Source organism: Petaurus breviceps, unplaced genomic scaffold, assembly GCF_028583685.1.
Source record: "Petaurus breviceps papuanus isolate PSGF00001 unplaced genomic scaffold, PetGlider_PUasm1.0 115, whole genome shotgun sequence".
NCBI lineage: Eukaryota > Metazoa > Chordata > Mammalia > Diprotodontia > Petauridae > Petaurus > Petaurus breviceps.
Genome location: NW_027185612.1, coordinates 656,899 through 675,917, shown reverse-complemented (window position 1 = coordinate 675,917; position 19,019 = coordinate 656,899). Strand labels below are relative to the sequence as shown.

At 43.8% G+C, this 19,019-nt stretch overlaps 2 protein-coding genes across 8 annotated transcripts in view; one reads left to right on the top strand and one right to left on the bottom strand.

Annotated features, from left to right (window-relative positions):
• Positions 1 to 5,774, bottom strand: part of ATP6V0E2 (ATPase H+ transporting V0 subunit e2) — a 35,286-nt gene extending 29,512 nt beyond the window's left edge. For 3 of the 5 annotated variants that reach the window (XM_069083375.1, XM_069083384.1, XM_069083365.1), the window contains exons 1-2: positions 5,290 to 5,773; positions 3,212 to 3,259 (exon numbers count right to left, since the gene is read on the bottom strand). In XM_069083375.1, the coding sequence (XP_068939476.1) occupies positions 3,212 to 3,259; positions 5,290 to 5,393 (152 nt within the window). In that variant the 5' untranslated portion in view covers positions 5,394 to 5,773. Of the gene's footprint in view, positions 1 to 3,211; positions 3,260 to 5,289 lie in introns of all 5 variants that reach the window. The other 2 variants (XM_069083393.1, XM_069083355.1) reach the window with 2 other exon arrangements.
• A 1,253-nt stretch (positions 5,775 to 7,027) lies between these two features.
• LOC138157603 (zinc finger protein 84-like) lies at positions 7,028 to 16,972 on the top strand. 3 transcript variants are annotated; one of them, XM_069083227.1, is made up of 4 exons: positions 7,028 to 7,457; positions 12,299 to 12,425; positions 13,311 to 13,415; positions 15,626 to 16,972. In XM_069083227.1, exons 1-4 carry the CDS (start codon positions 7,365 to 7,367, stop codon positions 16,753 to 16,755), a joined length of 1,455 nt encoding a protein of 484 aa, XP_068939328.1. In that variant the 5' UTR covers positions 7,028 to 7,364; the 3' UTR covers positions 16,756 to 16,972. The 3 variants fall into 3 exon arrangements, with proteins under 3 accessions (XP_068939328.1, XP_068939344.1, XP_068939335.1); XM_069083234.1 differs by having other exon boundaries at positions 7,437 to 7,457; positions 12,299 to 12,475; XM_069083243.1 differs by lacking the exon at positions 12,299 to 12,425.
• Positions 16,973 to 19,019: the final 2,047 nt, after the last annotated feature.

The window sequence follows — 19,019 nt, the reverse complement described above, 5'->3', positions numbered from 1 at the left end:
TTAATCAGGTTAGGTTTTCTAGAGGAAGGAAATAATAATAACTCTTTGCAGTTTACTACTTCCCAACCCTAGCAAATGGGTAGTATGTGAACTACTAGCCCCATTTTACAGATGAGGAAAATTCAGGCTCAGAGAGATGATGATGATGATATAATAGTAATAGGTAGCATTTATATAGGGTTTACAAAATGCTTTACAAATACTGCCTGATTTTTATTGTCACACCAACCCTGGGAGTTAGGAGCTATTATTATTATTTTCATTTTACAGATGGAGAAATTGAGGCTATAAGAGGTTAAGTGATTTGCCCAGGGTGATATGACTGCTAAGTGTTTGAGGCTGGATACGAATTCAAATATTCCTTGACTCCAGGCCCCTTCCTCTAAACACTTCAAGACCTAGCTGCCTCAGACTTGGTTGGGGTCACATGGCTAATAGTGGGGACAGAACAAATGCACACACAGGTCTTCTGACTTGGAGGCCAGGGTTTTTTCCACTATACCAAAACTCCTGCCTAATAGGAGGTAGGCCAGAATTATCCTTGCCTGAGAGGTGACAAAACCAAGTAAGACAGATAGACTTGGATTGGTCATCTGAAACCATGGACAAGAACGCCTCTACCCTCAGCGAAATCAAATCTCAGCCCCCAAAGTTTTCATTAACAATCAGACAAAGGAATGGGTTTCTTCCCATCTCTTTTTTTTGGACTCAAACACTAGAACACAAATACAAAACAGAGAAAAGAAAAAAAACAATCATAAACTTAAATACTGAAACTTAAATACAAAAGAAAAAAAAAGCAGGTTATGTGCATAGCAGAACATAAGAGAACATAAGTGCATAACAGAACATAAGAGAGGATTCAAAATATATAGCAACAAATTTTCATTTCAAGAAAGCCTGTATGAGAAATAATACACATTGTGTTGAGAGTGTTCTTTGCTTCCTGCTAAGCTTTCTTTTATTCTCTACAATGTGCTTTTTACTTTCTTCTTTTTCCTCCTTTCTCTCCCCACCCCCAAAGCTATAATTAAGTGCGGATATATTTACACGTAGATATCTTCCCATCTCTTTCATGAGGCAGGATATCAATTATCAATCATCTTGGTCTCCATTAACCGCACCTCTCCCTCCTTTCTTCTCATAGTTGTATCTGCTTTATGTAACTCATGTCCTGGATAAACTTGTACATAAAGTGAATATCTGTAAGTCAGATCACTCGCTTATATTTTCATGTCATGGGCTCTTTACTTTTCATTTTGACCTGCTCCTTAACTGTGAGCAAGAAAAACATCTAGTCAGCACTCCCTCGCCTTGAATCAACATTAAAGGGTGCTTTCCTCAAAGTAATAAACTAACAACAACTACAATGACATCTGGTATGTAGATCACACTAAGATTTATTATCTCTTCTGATCAACCCTGGGAGGTAGGGAAGATGATATTACTTTTATTCCCGTTTTGCAGATGGGGAAACTGAAGCCAAATGGCAAAGTGGGATAAAGTGCTGGGCCTACAGTCAGAAAGACCTGAGTTCAAATTCCACCTCAGACACTTACTAGCTGTGTAAACAAGTCACTTAACCTTTGTCTACCTCAGTTTCCTCAATTGTAAGAGGGGTGTAATAATAATACTGTACAGTTTGCAGGTTTGTTGTGAGAATCAGATGATATTTGTAAAGAGCTTGGCATTTGATAGGTGCAATATAAATGCTAGCTATTATTATTAGAAGGTTAAATGCCTTATCCACAACAACTCCTGGGATGTGCCAAAGTCTGGACAAGAACTCTGATTTCCTAATCCACTGCTGTCCATTGTTGTTTTCACTGTATCATAACATACCCCTCAAGGCTCTTCAAAGAAAAGGAGGTTTCCTGATTGGCCACAGCCTGTTGAGTCTTGTCTCAGACATTTAACAGCTATTCTACTCTAGGTAAATCACTTAACCTCTGTCAGCTTCAGTCTCTTCATCTGTAAAACAGAGATAAGAACAGCACCTACACCACAGGTTTGTTGTGAGGATTAAATGAGATATATACATAAAGCACTCTGCAAACCTTAAAGTACCATTTATAAATGGTGGCTATCACATCAAGGGCATGTAGGTGGCATAGGGGGTAGTGTGCTGGGCTTGAAGTCAAAAAGACCAGACTTCAAATCATGCCTCAAGTACTTCGGAGCTAAGTGACTCTGGCAAAATCACTTAGCTTCTCTTTGCCTCTGTTCCTTCATCTGGAAAATGGGGATAATAACAGCACAAGGTTGTTAAGAGGAACAAATCATATGATATATGTAATCACTTTGCAAATTTTAAAGAACTTTTATCATTAAGCCTTATCATTATTAGTTATTTATTGTTGTTCCTGTGTCCTGTGAATGTGGGGACCATTGACAAAGAGAGATTACAGCTAACGGAGTGGAGGTTCTTGCTTTATACATTTCCTATTTTAAGTCATATGGAGCAATAATTCATATTGTCCCCTAGTTTAAATTTCAAATCTGAGTGGCAGAAGGAGTTGCAGGAGAACAGGGAAAGGAGGAACAGTCTAGGGATTTGCAGGCTGAGCAAACAATGGTAGCCTTTTGGGAAGTTGTACTTCGCATATATGTCAGAGAGGAACTAAGGTAACCATTTTTCCGGGTTGGTGGCTCAAATAGAGAAGCAACAGAAAGACAACTCATATTGAACTCCCTTGTTGGATAATTAATATGGTAACGCACTGCCTTTCTGCAGACTTAAAGGAAGGCAGCCTACTTGGGTCAATGCTACTACTACAATCTCTCTTGTGTTTCATGTTATACCTACAAAGTATCACCTGCAAACAATAAAGGCATCACAAAACAAATGGAAAGAATGCTTTCATAATGTAAATTTATCTGTTCTTAAGTTAAACTGTCGTGTTGGATTTTCTCAAAGCAGGGAATCCCTATAAAATCCCCCTCACCTCAGAGAACCATGTAACTTCAGTGTCAGGGAAGCCTTAGTGGCCATCTAGTCCAACCCTTTCCTGAACAAGAATTCTCCCCCTACACCATACCTAGCAAATTGTCACCCAAACCTCACCTCCTTAGGTGTGCCAGTGCAACATATATAATGTTTTAAATGCTCAACAGAAGCAAAAGGGAAGTTTGGCAGAGTTGGGGATGTGGGGAAGGACTAATCAGAAAAATAATTAGTTTGGGAGTGTGGACTTCCAGGAGAGTTACTTACAAAAGGTAACAGCAGACAGCAGTGGTGACCAACATGGTGATGATTACCCTGCAATAAGAGAGAGGAGAGGTTAGACTGGCCAAAGACAGGCAGGTTTAGGATCCACTTGAAGAGGGCATTTAGAGTCCCTTGGCTCCAGCCTCTTCCCCTACTGCAGCTTAGCAATCAGAGGGATTCTTGGAAACAGCAGAAGTAGAGCAGAGGTGTCCAAAGGAAGACTTAAAGCTGATAGGATTTGTAAACCTGTAGAAAGTCAGAGTCAGCTCTGGAGTGCAAAATATAAAGAAAAAAGGGCCATGGAAGGGGCAGCCAGGTGGCTCAGCAAGTAAGAGCACCAGCTCCAGTGTCCGGATGACCTGGGAATCAGATCTGGGCTCAGATACTTAGCACCACACCCAGAAATAACTGGCCTTGTAACCTTGAGCAAGTTACTTACCCCGATTGCTTTAAAAAAAAAGGGGGGCCATGGAAATATTAGGCTCGGTAGGACACCAGTAGATATGTAAGGAAATAGGCAGCACAGAAGAGACATGGGAAATACAAGAATTGTTTTATCAAAATCCCAACCATCTACTTTCCATGTCCACATGGAACAGGAGAGGCCCTTAAAACACACCAAAAGGGATTTTAGTCACATCAGAGAAAAAACTTCAGGTCTGTCAGTCAATAAACATTTATTAAGTGCCTACTGTGTGCCAGGCACCATACTGAGAGATTCCAGAGGGCAGAAGTAGTTTGACCCTCAATTAGGTTAAAATGAACTGGGGAGGGGCGGCCAGGTAGCACAGAGAGTAAGAGCACCGGCCCCAGTGTCGGGATGACCTGGGGGATCCAATCCGTCTCAGACACTTAGCATCCACCCAGAAACACCTGGCTGTGTAACCTTGAGCAAGTTACTTAACCCCAATTGCTTTAAAAAAAAAAATGGACTGGGGAATCATCTACTTCATAGGACATTAGTTCACAAAGAGTTTTTACAATAACCCTGTGAAAAAGGGAGGGTAGATGTTAAAGATGAGGAAATTAAGCCGTTAGTTCTTCAAGGTAGCACAGTATAATTTTTCATTTTTTTATCCCAAATGATTAGCATGGTGCCTTGCACAGTCACTTGACTGGTGTTTGTCAAATTGAAATGATTCACCCAAGGTCACACTGCTAGTAAATAAATAGCAACGCCTGGTCTTCTCCATTATACTATGCTGCCTAAAAGGAGAGTCTCAATAGAGTCTTGTATGTCTGGCCAGAGGTGAGATCTGCCTGGTAGCCTGGAGTCATTGTCTTTATCCAGCTCCCCACCTATCCAGTAAACAGTAATTTTACAAAAGCATGGCTCATCCTGACTGCTTGCTCTCTTAAATCTTACTGCAATGACAATCCCCACCAAAGAGTTAGTAACTGATATATTGGTCAAGTGACCCTGGGTCACTTCACCCTGTTGGCCTCAGTTTCCTTATCTGTAAATTAGCAGGAGAAGGAAACGGAAACCACTCCAATATTTTTGCCAAGAAAACTCCAAATGGGGTCACAAAGAGTGGAGACAGGACTGAAAGGACACAACAATAAAAATTTTCTCTCTTGAGTCTGGCATCTTCTAATTAAACTGTAAGCTCCTATGGGGCAGGTTATCCTGTCTTTCAGCTCAACACACAGTTATTAATCGTTTACTGGGTGCAGAGCACAATATTAGGTGCTGAGAAGTGGACCACAAACGCAGGATAAGGCATGGTACGGTGCCTGCCTTCAGTAAGCTTACAGAAAAAAAAACAAACAGGTTTTTCCTTTGGTATCCATCCCCACAGTTCGTGGGTCAGGGATGGAGAAACAGCACGAATTCAGTAAATATTTACTGACTGAATTAATCGGTGGCTGGAGAGAAGATATAATGCAGTGCTGGGGAAGGCGAAGGGAAAAGAGTCGGGGGTGGGCTTTAAGGTAGGGAAGAGGGCCAAGGGCAAATGAAAAGATGACCCAGTGATTGGCAGGTAAGGGCTGGGATGACGCTTAACAGCACCAGGGACAAGGAAGGGGAACCAGGGAACCAATCTGGGATTCACGAGGGTTCGGAGGGCTACTCTTACCCGCGATTGGGCCCCTTGGGCACGAACCAGGGCCCGGCAATACCGATAAGGCCCCAGAAGGTGGTGAAGACAATCACGGGGACAGCGAAGGAATGAGCTGTCATGGCTGGAGCGGGCTGGAGGTTCCGCGCACCAGATGGAAGGCTCGGAGACCGGCTAGAAGGTTGGGGGCCCGCGCCTGAGAGATGGCACGCGCACAGCCGGGGCGAAAGGGAGCAGAACTTCAACCGCAGCGTCCGATTTCTCAGCCTTTGATGAAGCACACAGATTTAAGAAAGCAGCTAGCGCAGCCTGCGGAAGCATGCGCAGTAGCCTTTCTCCGCCTCGGGCTGGGAGGAGGCCAGAGGATTTTAGGACCCAGGTGGGATTCGCAAGGTTGGTCTCTTCTCCAGCAAAAGCACCAATTTCCCTAGACAAACCTGGAGAGGGCGGAGCAAAAAACCCTGTTGGGCTGCTTGAAAAGTGGAATGGGGTTGGGGGGAACCAGGTGGGAAGGAAGAAAGAAGAATAAAAACTATCTGCCTGGATTCTGATTCTTCTTCTCCAGATAGGATTCAATTATTCCACTTTTTCTTCCTTCTTTTCACCGAAATCATGGAATGTTATACCTGGAAGCCACCTCGGACATCCTCATTTTACAGATGAGGAAACTGAGACTAGAGAGATACTTAGCGTTGCACCACCTGTAAGCAGAAAGAGCGCCGTTAGATGGGAGTCAGAAGATCTAGGTTCGACTCCCAGTTCTGCTACTTTGTGTGACCTCGGGCAAGCTATTTCACCTCTCTGGGTCTCTTTCTTCATCTGTAGAATGAATGGGTTGGACTAGATCCCATGATCCTATGATAAGTGATAGACTTAGTAACTGAAGCCAAGTCTTCTGTCATCCAGTCTTTTGCTCTTTCCAATGCACCAATGCGGGTTCCATTTTAAAATTAATCAACAAATGAAAATTTTACTAAGCTTCTACTTTGTGCATATCACCATGCTAGGCTCTGGCGGAGATAAGAAATTTAGATAAAACATGACCCTAGAACTCACTTTCAGTTCTGGGAAGGAAATAAGACCTAAACACTCGTTAAGTATAATGCACAATATTACTAGACAAGAGCATTAGTTACAAAACAAAGTTTCTCGGGGACTTGGAGGGAGAAGGTTTTGTTTTCGTTTTTGTGTTTTACCAATGTGGGGGGAGGAGGAGTTGGCTGGAGGCTTTCTGGAAGAGGGGAGATTTTAACTGAGCTTTAACAGGATGGTAAGTGTTGCAAAGGGGAAAATGAGAGGGATAGTATGAGGATCAGCCTCTAGCACTCCTACCCTCTTGTCTGTATCTAGCATGACATGCCTAGACAGCCCTGGCTGCAGGAGCACACCGAAGTCATTCGGATCCTCCCCTAGTCCTTGGGTCGCCCTAGCCCCTCCAGCCAATGGCTCCTTTTTTTCCCCACAGCTTTTGCAGACACCAGTTTCAGTGCCTCACATCCCTTTCTCTTATCTAGGCCAAAGTTAGAGGAGGCAGAGAAAAGGCTTTTCTCCTTCTCCCTCTTTTAGCCGTTCCACGCCTGTCCAGCTTCCCTGCCCCAGCCTCCAAAGTACATAGAGGCCAAAGGGTGGCCAGAGGGTGCGGGCGCCTCCGGGAGTGGCGACCAAGTACTACAAGTCCCACAAGCCACTGGGGTTGAAAGGGGGGGCGGGAAATAGCTGGGAGCCGCCTATTGGTCCACTCCAGAGAAGAGGAATAACGAAGATGAATCTCAACTCTTGCAAGAAGGATGCTCAATTCAGTCTCCTCCAGCATCTCCTAGTCTGGTCTCAGATCCGCTCTCCACCCCTACCCCCATCCCTACCCTGGGCCCAATCCTGCTATCCTCCGGCTAAACCCTTCCCTTCTGCTGTCTGCTTTCCCTACGTCCTCTCCCTCCTCGTATTTTCTTTGTCCTTCAACCTGCACATCACCATCCCATCCCGCCCCAAGTGCGTGAGGTGCGTGGAGGTTTCGCAGCCAGCTCGGCTTGGTCCATGCCAGCCGGGATAGGCCAGTACCAGCCGCCTGCCTCCGGTGATACGCGGAGCTTCCAATGCCTCAGCTGCAGTGCTTACAGGAGAGCCGGGGCCCAGGGCCAGTCTGGGGCCAGAGTGCAACCCGGCTGTCCGAAGGGCTCTCTCTGCAGGTAGGACTTGCTGCCCAGCCCTCGGGGCAGTCCTGGGCCCAAAAGAAGGTCCAGCTCTGAAAGAGAGGCAACCGAGACCCGCTGGGGACTGGGCCCTTTATCCATCTGCCTGGCCCTGTTCTCTTCGGGGGAGGGGGCCTCCTGGGACTGAGGTTAAGGATTCCTCACTATTCGGGTGGCAGGGAGCCTGCAGGGTGAGAGGAGTGAGTACAGTACAAGCTCTGTTCTATGGATCTGGGGAACTGGAATCCGTCCTCCTCTTCGAAAGTTGGCACCAGGAGGGTGAGGACTGGACTATGATGGAAAGGAAGGATAGAAGGAGTAAGGGTTTGTGGGATGAGAAAGAAACACAACACTGAACTGTCTTCATAGGATCCTGGGGTCTGGCTGTTTCCTTGCCAATTTTGGCAGGTACCAGTAACCCACATCAGGTTAAAGGACATTCCTGGCCACCCTGCTCCCAAGGTGACTCCAAGAAATCATAGAAGCTGATGGGGTAGATGGTCATCCATGCAGTGATGCTCTCCTTATATCCCGAGCTCACATTCTAGGCCAGAAAACTTGGTCTGGAGCCTAAAAAGAATTGCATTCCCTCTTTTCTATGGCTAGACCAGATCTTTTTCTTTACTTCCCAAGTAGTTAGGATTTGTGAACCATAAGAAGATAGGATAGTCTGGGTAGCCCTGAATATAGTAGTATCTACTGATTTATTTCTCTGTTCTACCCCTTGAAATTATGTGTTAAAGTTGACAGATCTGGAAGGGATCTACACTAAGAGTCAGGAGACCTGGGTTCTAGTTCTGACTCTGCCATTTACCTACTGCATGACTTTGCCCTTTCTGGGCCTGTTCCCAAATCTGTACACCTGAAGGAGTCAGATTAAATGACTCCCAGGTCCTTTCCAACTCTAAATTCTAAGAATCATAGAACAGATTGTTAAAATTAGTAGGTGCAGTTTTCCCTTCTACAAAAAAAAAAAATAGCAGGAGCCCCATGAGATTGTCTTAAAAAACAGCATGCTGACCTGCCTGCTATAATCCCAGGGCTTGAGATCAACATAACTTGGTAACAAAAAGCTCATTCCTGATGTTATATCTGCCTCCAAATCTCAATGGGAAAATGTGAGTGTTTATATAGTAAAGAAACACCATTGTACAGTATAGGCACAAGAGCGTTTTTCCACCCACACGGTTGGATTGAAATGAACCATCCACATTCTGTCTTGCTTTATGAGTTTTACTGATGCCTTTCACTTCTACATTACATTCATTTTCCATTATGCTCATCCCCTTTCCCTAACCATCATGCCTTCCCTTGTAACAAAGACTAAAAAGAAAAATAAACAGTTCAGCACAACCTACCGATGTATCAGTCTTGCTCTCTTCCTTTACGTCTGCCCAGTGGAAGCTTTAATGCCTGTCAAAGCTTAGCATAACTACTAGTACCTCATTCCTTCAGTTATCAGCGATCCACCCTCCCCCAATTACTTTGTATTTATTTTGTTTTTCCTTATTTGTACACAGAGAGATATTTATAGACCTATAGCCTGTATATATTTCTCTATCTGAGAAAGATCTTTTTTATTCATGACCACCCCACCCCCACCCCAGTAGAATATAAGCTTCTTAAGAACGGGATCTGTTATATTTTTTGTCTTTGTTACCCCAGAGTTTGACCCTTAATAAATGCTATTTAACTTAATTGAAAGCACATGAAACATTCCATGCTCATAGTCCCCCAAATCTTCCACAAAAGGAAGGAGGTATATTTTTCTCATCTCTTTTCCTAGGCAAAGCTTAGTTTTTCTAATTATGAAATGTTCAGTTTCATTTTATTGTTCTTTCCTTTTATATTATTGTAGTCACTACATATTTTTCCGGTTCTGCTTACTTTACATTGTCAGTTCATATAAGTCTTCCTGGGTTTCACTGAATTCCTCATTCTTGGTTTCCTAACTCACAAGAACATTCCATGTTTTGTACCACAATTTGCAATCTACATTCTCTTGTAAGATCTCCATCATTCACTTTATTTTAAAAAAAAAAATATATATATATATATATATAGAATGTTTTTTTTAGGACACCACTGAACTGTCTTTATAGGATCCTGGGGTCTGGCCGTTTCCTTGAAAATTCTGGCATGTACCAGGAACCCACACCAGTTAAAGGCCCATGAAAGATGCAAAGACATAGTACCTAGTCTTATGTAATGTACTATCCCGTAAGGGAAATCAGGGACATGATGATAATGATGCATAGTCCTCTAGGTTTTACAATGTGCTTTCCTTGAAACAGCTCTGTGAGGCAGGTGATGTAAATATTATGATCCTGTTTTCAAATGAGGAAACTCAGGCTTAGGGGAGGTAAGAAAATGTATACAGCTAATTAGTCTCAACCCCAGAACTCTAGTTCAAGGCTCTTTCAGCCAATTCTGCCTCTATAGAGTATGAGGTAAGCATCATATAATCAGTAGAAAATTAAGTAGTAAAGAGAGGCAGTGTGGCATAGTAGAAGGAACCCAGGGTGTCTGAGCCTTGACCCTGCCACCTGCTGGCTGTAACCACTGACAAGCCATTTAAACTTTTTGACCTTTGGTTTCCTCATTCATAAAAAGAGGGCATAATTACCTATTCTGCCTCACAAGGTTATTGAGGTTCTCTGAGTCAGTTTCTCTACCTGCAAAATGGGGTTGATAATGCTTACACTATTGACTTCATAGCATTATTAAGACTCTCTTCATCTGTAAAATGGAATTCATAATACTTTCACTGCTAACTTCACAAGGTTGCTCTAGATTGCTGTGAATGAGGATAGTACTTTGTGAACTTTAATGTGTGCTGTGGAAATATGTGATATTATTTTTGTCAGAAATTCAGAGAAGAGAAATTTTGCCATATACTGAAGTGATCTGGGAAGGTTTTACATTCAAGGGTGAAATTCTGGCCCTGGAGCATTATAACCAACACATACCTCCCTGGGACAATTGATTTGATTTAGGAGATAATCCAAAACCAGTCTGCTTACTCCCTTGAGCCCTTAAGTATGTCTCTAGACCTCAGTTTCCTCACCTATAAATTGATGGGATTGGGCAAGATGGCCCCTAAAGTTCTTTTGTAGCTAAATCTAGGATCTTATTATTCTGAGTCAAGAATCAATGGGATAAATTTCTGAGTCTAATTCCAATAGCAACTTTGTTCCTACAGGTAAATTTGGGGAGCTTTCTGCTTTCAGAAGACAAAAGCTGTAAGTTAGTGCACTTTGCATTTTGCCTTAGCCTCAAACTCAGAGGCATTAAATATACAGCTAAATTGTAACAATCAGCTCATCACAGATGCCATGGTACCTCTGTTGCCTTTAGATAGTTTCTATTCTGTTTTTACCTGCAGTTTTCCTAATTTGGCATTATGTTTAATAGTTCTCATTCTTTTGGAAGAAGATAGTTATAAATTTTAACTAAAGATAATCCATGGAGGAATAAAATCATTTCTAGCCAAGTACCTAATCTCCTAGGACCCATGAGCACAACCTTTTTCTTAAGTGAGTTTGTGATATGGGCATCTTCTCAGAATATTTCACCTCACATTGTTTTGAACTCATCCTACTAATGGTACATCGAAGTGAATAAGAATCTTAGAAAAGGAAATGGATTGACCAGATGATAAAATTGCTTATCTTTTAAGAAATATGATCATTATCATTCCATCACAATCCCTGAGCAGAAGCTGGTATTTGGGGAATGGACTCTGGGAGGAGCCTGGGAAAAAATAGCTGATGAATGAATAGAAAAAAAAAAACCCTGGCTTGCAGAAGCTGTTGGCTACAGTTTCAGTGTGAGGGACTGTAATGGGAATGCAAATTTTAAAGATCTTCCCTGCCCCTAGGCTAAAGTGCACCTGGAGCCCGGGGTGGGAGGCTTGTTTTTCAGTTGATACTTTTTGATTGGCCAGTGGGTCCAAAAGGTTGTTACATTCTCTGAGCCAGGAGAAGACTATATAAGCCCTGATGTGTAGCTTTGTTTTGGGGGCTCACTTTGAGAAGTGTTCTGTGATTTGATCTGTATTCTGGGAAGCCGTTGTCCAGGCCACCCCCCCCTCCCCCCCTCCCCCCCTTTGAAAAACCCAGATGTGGAAACCCAGATGTTGACTGGGTATGGATGTAATGGTTGGACAGTTTGGAAATCTGTCCACTTGATCTGTTTCTGTCTTGATAATTCTGCCTGTATACTTTGAAGTTCGGGGTGCTGACCTTTTTCCCCTGAACAAGGTAAACGATATATGTCTGACTGATTAAAGTAAGCTTGTTAACCCATTTTGAGTTGCTTTCCTTTATCAAAGCAGATCCAAGAACCTGTATTGGCAGCAAACCCTGAGGACACTGGGGTGCTTGCTGCTACAGGGACCTACTGTTACTTGACACCTTCAGATGGGCAGTGATTACTAATAGGATTGCTCCTAAATCCATTGGATGATGTTGTTCCCTACTACCCTTCATGGTAAAAGTTTATGATTGTTCATTGGTAGAGGTGCCATGATAGTCCTCAGTGAGTGTGACCTGATATAACCATTATTTGTATCTGTACTCATTAATTTCCTAGAAATTACGGAAGCAGAAAATCTTTAAAATAAGAGAGCTAAAGGTTTACTGAGCTGAGTTCTGTAGAGAGACACCTTCAAAATTCAAGTGAACCTTCCTGATCCTTCCCAAGGTGTTGGAGCCCCAGAGCCCTTGAAGAGGGTTGGAAAGTATGCTTCAGAACTATAAAGGTCCCTGGATATCCTCTCTGTAGCCCCAGGGACTTTGTCCAGGTTGACAGCAGTGCAGTGATTGCTGTCATTGCAGATGCCAGTGACATTCGAGGATGTGGCCGTCTACTTCTCCCAGGAGGAGTGGGCAGTACTGGACCAACAGCAGAAGGAGCTTTACCAGGACGTGATGAGGGGGACCTATGAGTTGGTGACCTCGCTGGGTGAGGGTGTTGATTACTTGCTTGGTAGCTGTCCAATCAGGAATCCCCAGGTGCGTGGGGTCAGGGAGCCTAGAGCCACAAATTTCCTCAGAATCCCTGAAGGCTCAAACAGCTCAAAAAGTGTTCAGAGCCCGGCCTTGCCCTCTGCTTGGTTGGTCTCCTGGGGGCAGGGAGTGGGGTGGGATTTGGAGTGATAGTGAAAGAATATTGGATTTCTACTCAGAAGACCCAAGTTCAAATCCAAGCTCTCCTACTTAGCACTTTTGTAACCATGGGCAATCATATGACATCTCTGGGCCTCAATGTCATTCATTATCTATAAAATGGGGGGGCGGGGTGGGTAGAGGATGCCCATGTCTCTTACAGCTCTAAATCCTATGATGCTGTAAAAGGGGGAAGCATACTGTGCCAATGTAAAACCCCCTGCCTTTTATGCAGCCCCACACACACATGCTGATGCCCTAGTACATCAGCCTTTCACTCTTGAGGCCTCCTTTCCCACTAGCCATTCTTGCTAGTCAACAGCATGTTTCTCATGCTGCATTTCCAAAATTTCCATTTTCAATAGACCTCTGCAAAGGTGGTGAGCCTAAGACATTACAAATATGCACTTCTTTTTTTTGTTTGTTTTGGGGTTTTTTGGAGGGGGGAAGACAAGGCAATTGGGGTGAAGTGACTTGCCCAAGGTCACACAGCTAGTGTCAAGTGTCTGAGGCCAGATTTGAACTCAGGTCTTCCTAACTCCAGGGCCTGTGCTCTATTCACTGTGCCACCTAGCTGCCTACAAATGTGCATTTCAAGTCAGATTTCATAAATAATATCTGAGCCCTATATTTCTACCTATGTGATTATAAGACACACTCACAACCAACTTTCTCAATCCAGGGTATCCTGCTGCCAAACCAGAGGTTATCTGTAAAATTGAACTGGAGGAAGAACCATGGATGAGGGACTCCCAGAACCACATAAGAAGCCTGAATCACCACTGGGGTAAGTCTTGCTTCAGTCTTCCAGCTTTCAATCACTGCCCAGATCTCTGGTTCTAAGCCTTCTAACCCTCTCTAAAGCAGTTCGTATTCTCCTTATCTGCCTTTGTTTCTTTCCACAACAAACATTTATTAAGCTCCTACTGTGTGCAAAGTACAGTACTAGACTCCAAAGGAAATGTATTAAACTATACTTTGTTAAAAGAAAGGAAGGCTGTGAGCTTTAACTTTTAACAAGACAGCACCAACATCTTCCACTGTACTTAACCAGAGGTTTTGATTTGTTGATTTAATAAAGTCTCCCTTTACATTGCTGCACTTACTGACTCAGTTTTCTTCACTATGCTTCTAGGACTTCCTATGAGTTTTTCCATTTTTTTAATACAATATAATGTTCCTTTACACTGTTATCATTTGATGCATAATTTGTTTCTAGTTTTTGCTGTTATAAATAATGCTAACAATAGCTGCTAAGAAGATTTTTGTACATATAAGCCCTTTCTTACTGCCAGTAGCCTTGTTAGACTGTAAACCTATGGGTGCACATTTTTGTATCTTCTATGTATCCCTAACAAGGGCATTCTCACCCTGTGCCAGCATTCCTCATGTACTGGCATCCGTAGTTTTAGCTTCCTGGACCTGATAGTTACAAATTTAACACTGACTTTGGAAGGGGTATAGACCTCTGCCACTGTTGCTTCCTTCTCTTCCCTCTTCCAAAAACTCAGTCCAGGGTCTGACATCACCTTCCTCCATCCTCCATTGGTATTGGCCCAGGAAGTCAAAAGAATGGAAAAAGGTAGGCCAGAATGCCAGAGTACTGGCAGAGAGCTGTCATATCTTTGCACTTTTCCCCATGTGTATGGGCACTCCCAGAATAACTACTCAAGTTTCAAGGTACTCTAAACATCCATATTCACTCAAAATAATACTTCACTAGCCCCCAGTGATGTTTCCTTTTTCTTTACAGTCAGCCTAAGGACATAATTAGCTCAAATCAAAGCCATTTATTGAAATAAAATCAAATTTTCAATAAAACATTCTTCTTGTAAGCCTAGGGCACATGTTTTCTCAAATATACATACCATTAGTGAGGAGAGAAAGCTGGAATAAGGATAAAGCATGAGGGGCCCACAGGTGGGGATTGTACATGTGGAGGGAAAACTCACACTTCTGATGATTAACACTGTCTTTCTGGTGGTGTCATCTCGGTGTTCTGACTGGGCCTGACTCCTTGAGCCGGATGGATGTCGTTTCTGTGCAATGTTCTTCTAGTCCTTGTCTAAGCTGAGTGGTGCTTTGGGATTGTAGTAAACACGTAGACCTGGGTAGCCAGAACCACATTAAAACATCATTGGGAAAAAATTAACAAAATGAATAAAAATACAATATAATGCAGATAATGTTAGTATGTGGTTTTCTAAGTCAACATGTGACCTTGTTTTTATTGCACACTGCTGGTCTACATTATACATTGTATCTTCTGGGTTCCGGGGAGGAAGGGTCACTGGAGTCATCTCAGTCCTAGGATATAGGGGTTCTAGTATATTAAGGCAGGTTGACAGCTCCTTGGTCATAAGCTAAAATAAAACAAAATTTACAACCTGGGCAGGGTATCCCCCAAATTAGGTCTTTCCTCCATGACCCTTGTGTCCTCAGTGGACATCCTCAGCCTTACTGATAGAATCTAACCTAAATTAGATAATTCTTTAACACTCCCAAGAATTTCTCTGGCTTAGCTACAAACTAATCTGAGCCAGCACTACACTAAGTAGGTGAGGTCAGTATTCTCCACCTACCTGGTCTGTATCCATGTTTTTATTATGTGTGTGTCTGTCTGCAGCAAAGCTTGATAACTTTGGTTCAGTATCTGAGGCACTGAAACTTCAGTTTCCCTGCATATAAATTCCCTATTACTGAAAGGTGAGGTTGCGGTTTGTTTGATTTTACTTAAATATTTCTTTTCATTCAAATCTAGATGTGTATAATATTCCCAGTTCTATCACCCCAGCTCCCTAAGGTTCAAGCCTTCTGACTGAGGGCTGTAGCCTGGCTGTTGTTCCACAACTAATGGTCCTGTCCAGATTATGGAGCAAGAAGACTAGAAAAGGATGATTTATGTGGGGACTACCCTGGGGCTGGGAACTAATATTCACTGACAGGAGAACGGCCCTCTCCATAGGCTAACATCTGGATTATTTTTCTCCTCATTAGATCCTAGGAAAGCAATCAGAAATGAGAAGGTTAAAGATATTGGAGACAATATGGAAGACCCAGAGACATTTACATTCTTGATGAAGTCAGAAGGTATTGTCCAGGTCCCCCTAAAGTTGAAAAACACTAGTAGAGAAAAATCCTGGAAAAAACAGGCCTATGCAGAAAGGCCTAGTGTGCCCCAAAGGCTATTGGGGAAAAAGAAGCCCCCCACTTGTGCTGAGTGTGACAAGAGCTTCAAAAGCAATACAGCTTTGATCATCCATGAGCGCAGCCACACCGGGGAGAGGCCTTTTAAGTGCCCGGAGTGTGGTAAAGGTTTCCCTTCCAAGGGGGACCTGAAGCGGCATAGAAAGATCCATGTAGGGAAGCATGATAGAACAGGAGAGATGCTCAAAGATGCCTCTTCAGAGCATACCCTCCTCAAGCATAGAAGACCTGTCCCTAGGAAGCCCCATGTGTGCCTGCAGTGTGGGAAAGGCTTCAGAAAGGCTGGAAACCTCGAGAAACACATAAACGATCACCTGGCAGAGAGGCCCTTTGTCTGTGGGCAGTGTGGCCAGCGCTTCCGCCTCAAGCAGATCTTGGTGTCCCACCAGCGGACCCATGTGGGGGAGAGGCCCTACTGCTGCCTTCAGTGTGGGAAGTGCTTTAGCCAGAAGCACCATCTCAGGAGCCACCACCGAGTGCACACAGGTGAGAGGCCCTTCACTTGCTCCCTGTGCTCCCGATGCTTCAGCCAAAAGCACCATCTGGTCAGCCACCAGCGCATTCACACAGGGGAGCGTCCCTTCACCTGCATCAGCTGTGGCAAGAGTTTTAAGGACAAGAAGACACTGACCATCCACTGCAGGGTGCACACGGGTGAACGGCCATACACATGCTCTGAATGCGGGAAGGCCTGTAGCCAGAAGCAGCATTTGAAAAGCCACCTGCGGGTGCACCAGGCAGGGGGCCGAGGACTGCTCCCATCGTGCCCAGAAGAAAAACCCTACCAGTGCAAGGTGTGCGGGAAGGCCTTCCGGGACAAAAGGATTATGCTGACCCACCAAAAGACCCATGATGAAGAACCAAGACACTTCCCAACACTGGGGATTGTGACATTCCAAAAGAAGGGACCACTTCTGTGAGGCAACAGCATGACTATTCATGGAGTGCCATGGCCAGGCACGAGAAAAAGCATAGGATGGGACAGCTTCAGAGAGCCGGCTGGGAAGATTACTATAAGGCCAGACCACTTGGGAGTTTCCAGGGGGCTCAGGGCATTGTAGCTTCTTTCTTTCTTTCACAGACAGGATGAGAATGGCTAGCTATCTCACAGGCCACCATATAGGAGCCTTGGAAGAAGCAATTCTCCCTATGAGTGATGTGTTAAAGGCTTTTACTTGGGTCCAAGATTAGCAGTCCTTAGTGTGACTCTTTCCCCAGAACAGGAATGTCAATTCCTTGTCTTCAAGATGTTGTCATGGAGATCCTTTAGAAAGGAAGTTAAAGAGATCTCCCCATTCTCTTCTCCACTATGTGAAAAATTGCTAGAACAAGGTCCAGTTAGCTCTCAGCTTGCCATGCCATTTGAGGCATGGGCTGAAATACTGTGATTTATTATTACATTTGGAGGGAATGGGGTAGTCCTCCCGGGTTGCCATTCAAAGTCCAAATCCACCATCTTTCTTTTCCTGAAGGGCATATGGTACAAAAGTTACTGTTAATGATCTGGAGTCAGGGACCCTAAGGTCCACTTCCCAGTGGGGCAAGCCACTTAACCACTCTGGGCCTCAGTTTCCTCTTCTGTAAAATGAGGGAGCTGGACAAGATTACCTGTCAGGTTCCTCCCAACTCTGAATCTATGATCCTATGATCTTAGGTTTTTGTGTGGTTGATTCCAGTCCTGCGTTATGAATATATAAACAGGGTCACAGCATTGATTGATTCTAACTCTTCCATAATAAAGTTTTACCCTCCCTACATTTCTATTCTGCTCCATGTGGGCTATATGCAAGCTTCCTGACATATCTGATCTTTTTATTTTCTATATTGTTTCCAGGATAAGGAGGAGACTCTTGGACGGGGCACAGTGGGTACATTCTGGTGTAGGGCAAAAGTTGTTGGATTAGGAGCCAGGAGACTGAAGATCTAGCCCAAATTTTCCACAAACTAGCTGTACAACTTTGGGCAAATCACTTTGCTTCTCTGCTAAATAGTTCGTCCCTCCTATATCTCTTCACTACTCTCCTTTGGTCAGTAGAGGGTGTCCAAAGCCCTCAGAACCATAGGTGGTCCAAGAAGCTAGAGGGGCACGTACCAGGCCAGATTGGCTGTTGGGGCTACACTTTTGTGCAGTTCAGTAAAGTTGGATTAACTTCATGCTGTTATCAGACATCAAGGTCTGAATGTAAGTTAGATAAGAAGGGACTGGTCAAGAGAAAGCTAAGCAAAAGAGGGGTAAACTGATTTTGAGTGCTGAATCTTAAGCCCAGGGAATTCAAGGGACCCCTCCATAACAGTACTTCATGCCCTCTTTCTTTCTTCCTTTACTGCCTCCTTCCATCTTTACTTTTTACTTTCTTTCTCCCTCCATCCCTTATGTTCTTCCTTTTTACTCCTTCTCTTCCATCCCTCCCTATCACTAACTTTCAGGACCAAAGTGTCCCTCCCTGGCCACCACTCCCTTCTGTATTGTCTCTCTCATTAAAAGGTAAACTCTTTGAAGATAGAGTCTGTCTTTGTCTCTGGTATTTATATCCCCAGCACTTAGCACAAGGTTTGATGGATGTGCTTTTTTATTAATTCTAACTATCCCTCTTTCATTTTTCTTTTCTTGTTTGTTTCTTGGAGGAGGGAAGGCAGGGCAATTGGGGATAAGTGACTTGTCCAAGGTCACACAGCTAGTAAGTGTTAAGTGTCTGAGGCCAAATTTGAACTCAGTTCCTTCTGATTCCAAGGCCAGTGCTCTATTCACTGTGCCACCTAGCCGCCCCTTTCATTTTTCCCTCAGTCCTTCTCTTCTGTCTTCCATCCTTTCTTATCTGATCTTCTATGCATCTTTCTTCCCTTCTGCTCTTCTTTCATTCCTTCTGTCTATTCTCCCTTCTCCCACCATCCTCCTTTCTATCCCTTTGGTCTCCTTTCAACCCCCACCTTCACAATTTGCAATCACTAGAGAGCAGAGCAGCAGTCAATATTGGGTATTGGAGGAGAAATTGCCCTCATTTGCTGGAATCTTTGTGGAACAGAGATCCCCACTCCAGCCCTCTGTCCTGCCCCCATTTCCCCTTTCTGTGCTTTTTATTTCTCCCAGTGTTCTCATGCTGTCTGGATGCCTTCTCTTCTTCCGTGATCAACTCAAAAGCCATATGGTGGAAAAAGTGCTGGACTGGGAGTCAGGACATCTAGG

Excerpts from the sequence above, each read along its gene's own strand:
- LOC138157603 (XM_069083227.1), top strand. The coding sequence starts at position 7,365 with ATGCCTCAGCTGCAGTGCTTACAGGAGAGCCGGGGCCCAGGGCCAGTC. Across the intron at positions 12,426-13,310 it reads TGAGTTGGTGACCTCGCTGG|GGTATCCTGCTGCCAAACCA; the intron begins GTGAGGGTGTTG and ends TTCTCAATCCAG. Across the intron at positions 13,416-15,625 it reads AAGCCTGAATCACCACTGGG|ATCCTAGGAAAGCAATCAGA; the intron begins GTAAGTCTTGCT and ends TCTCCTCATTAG.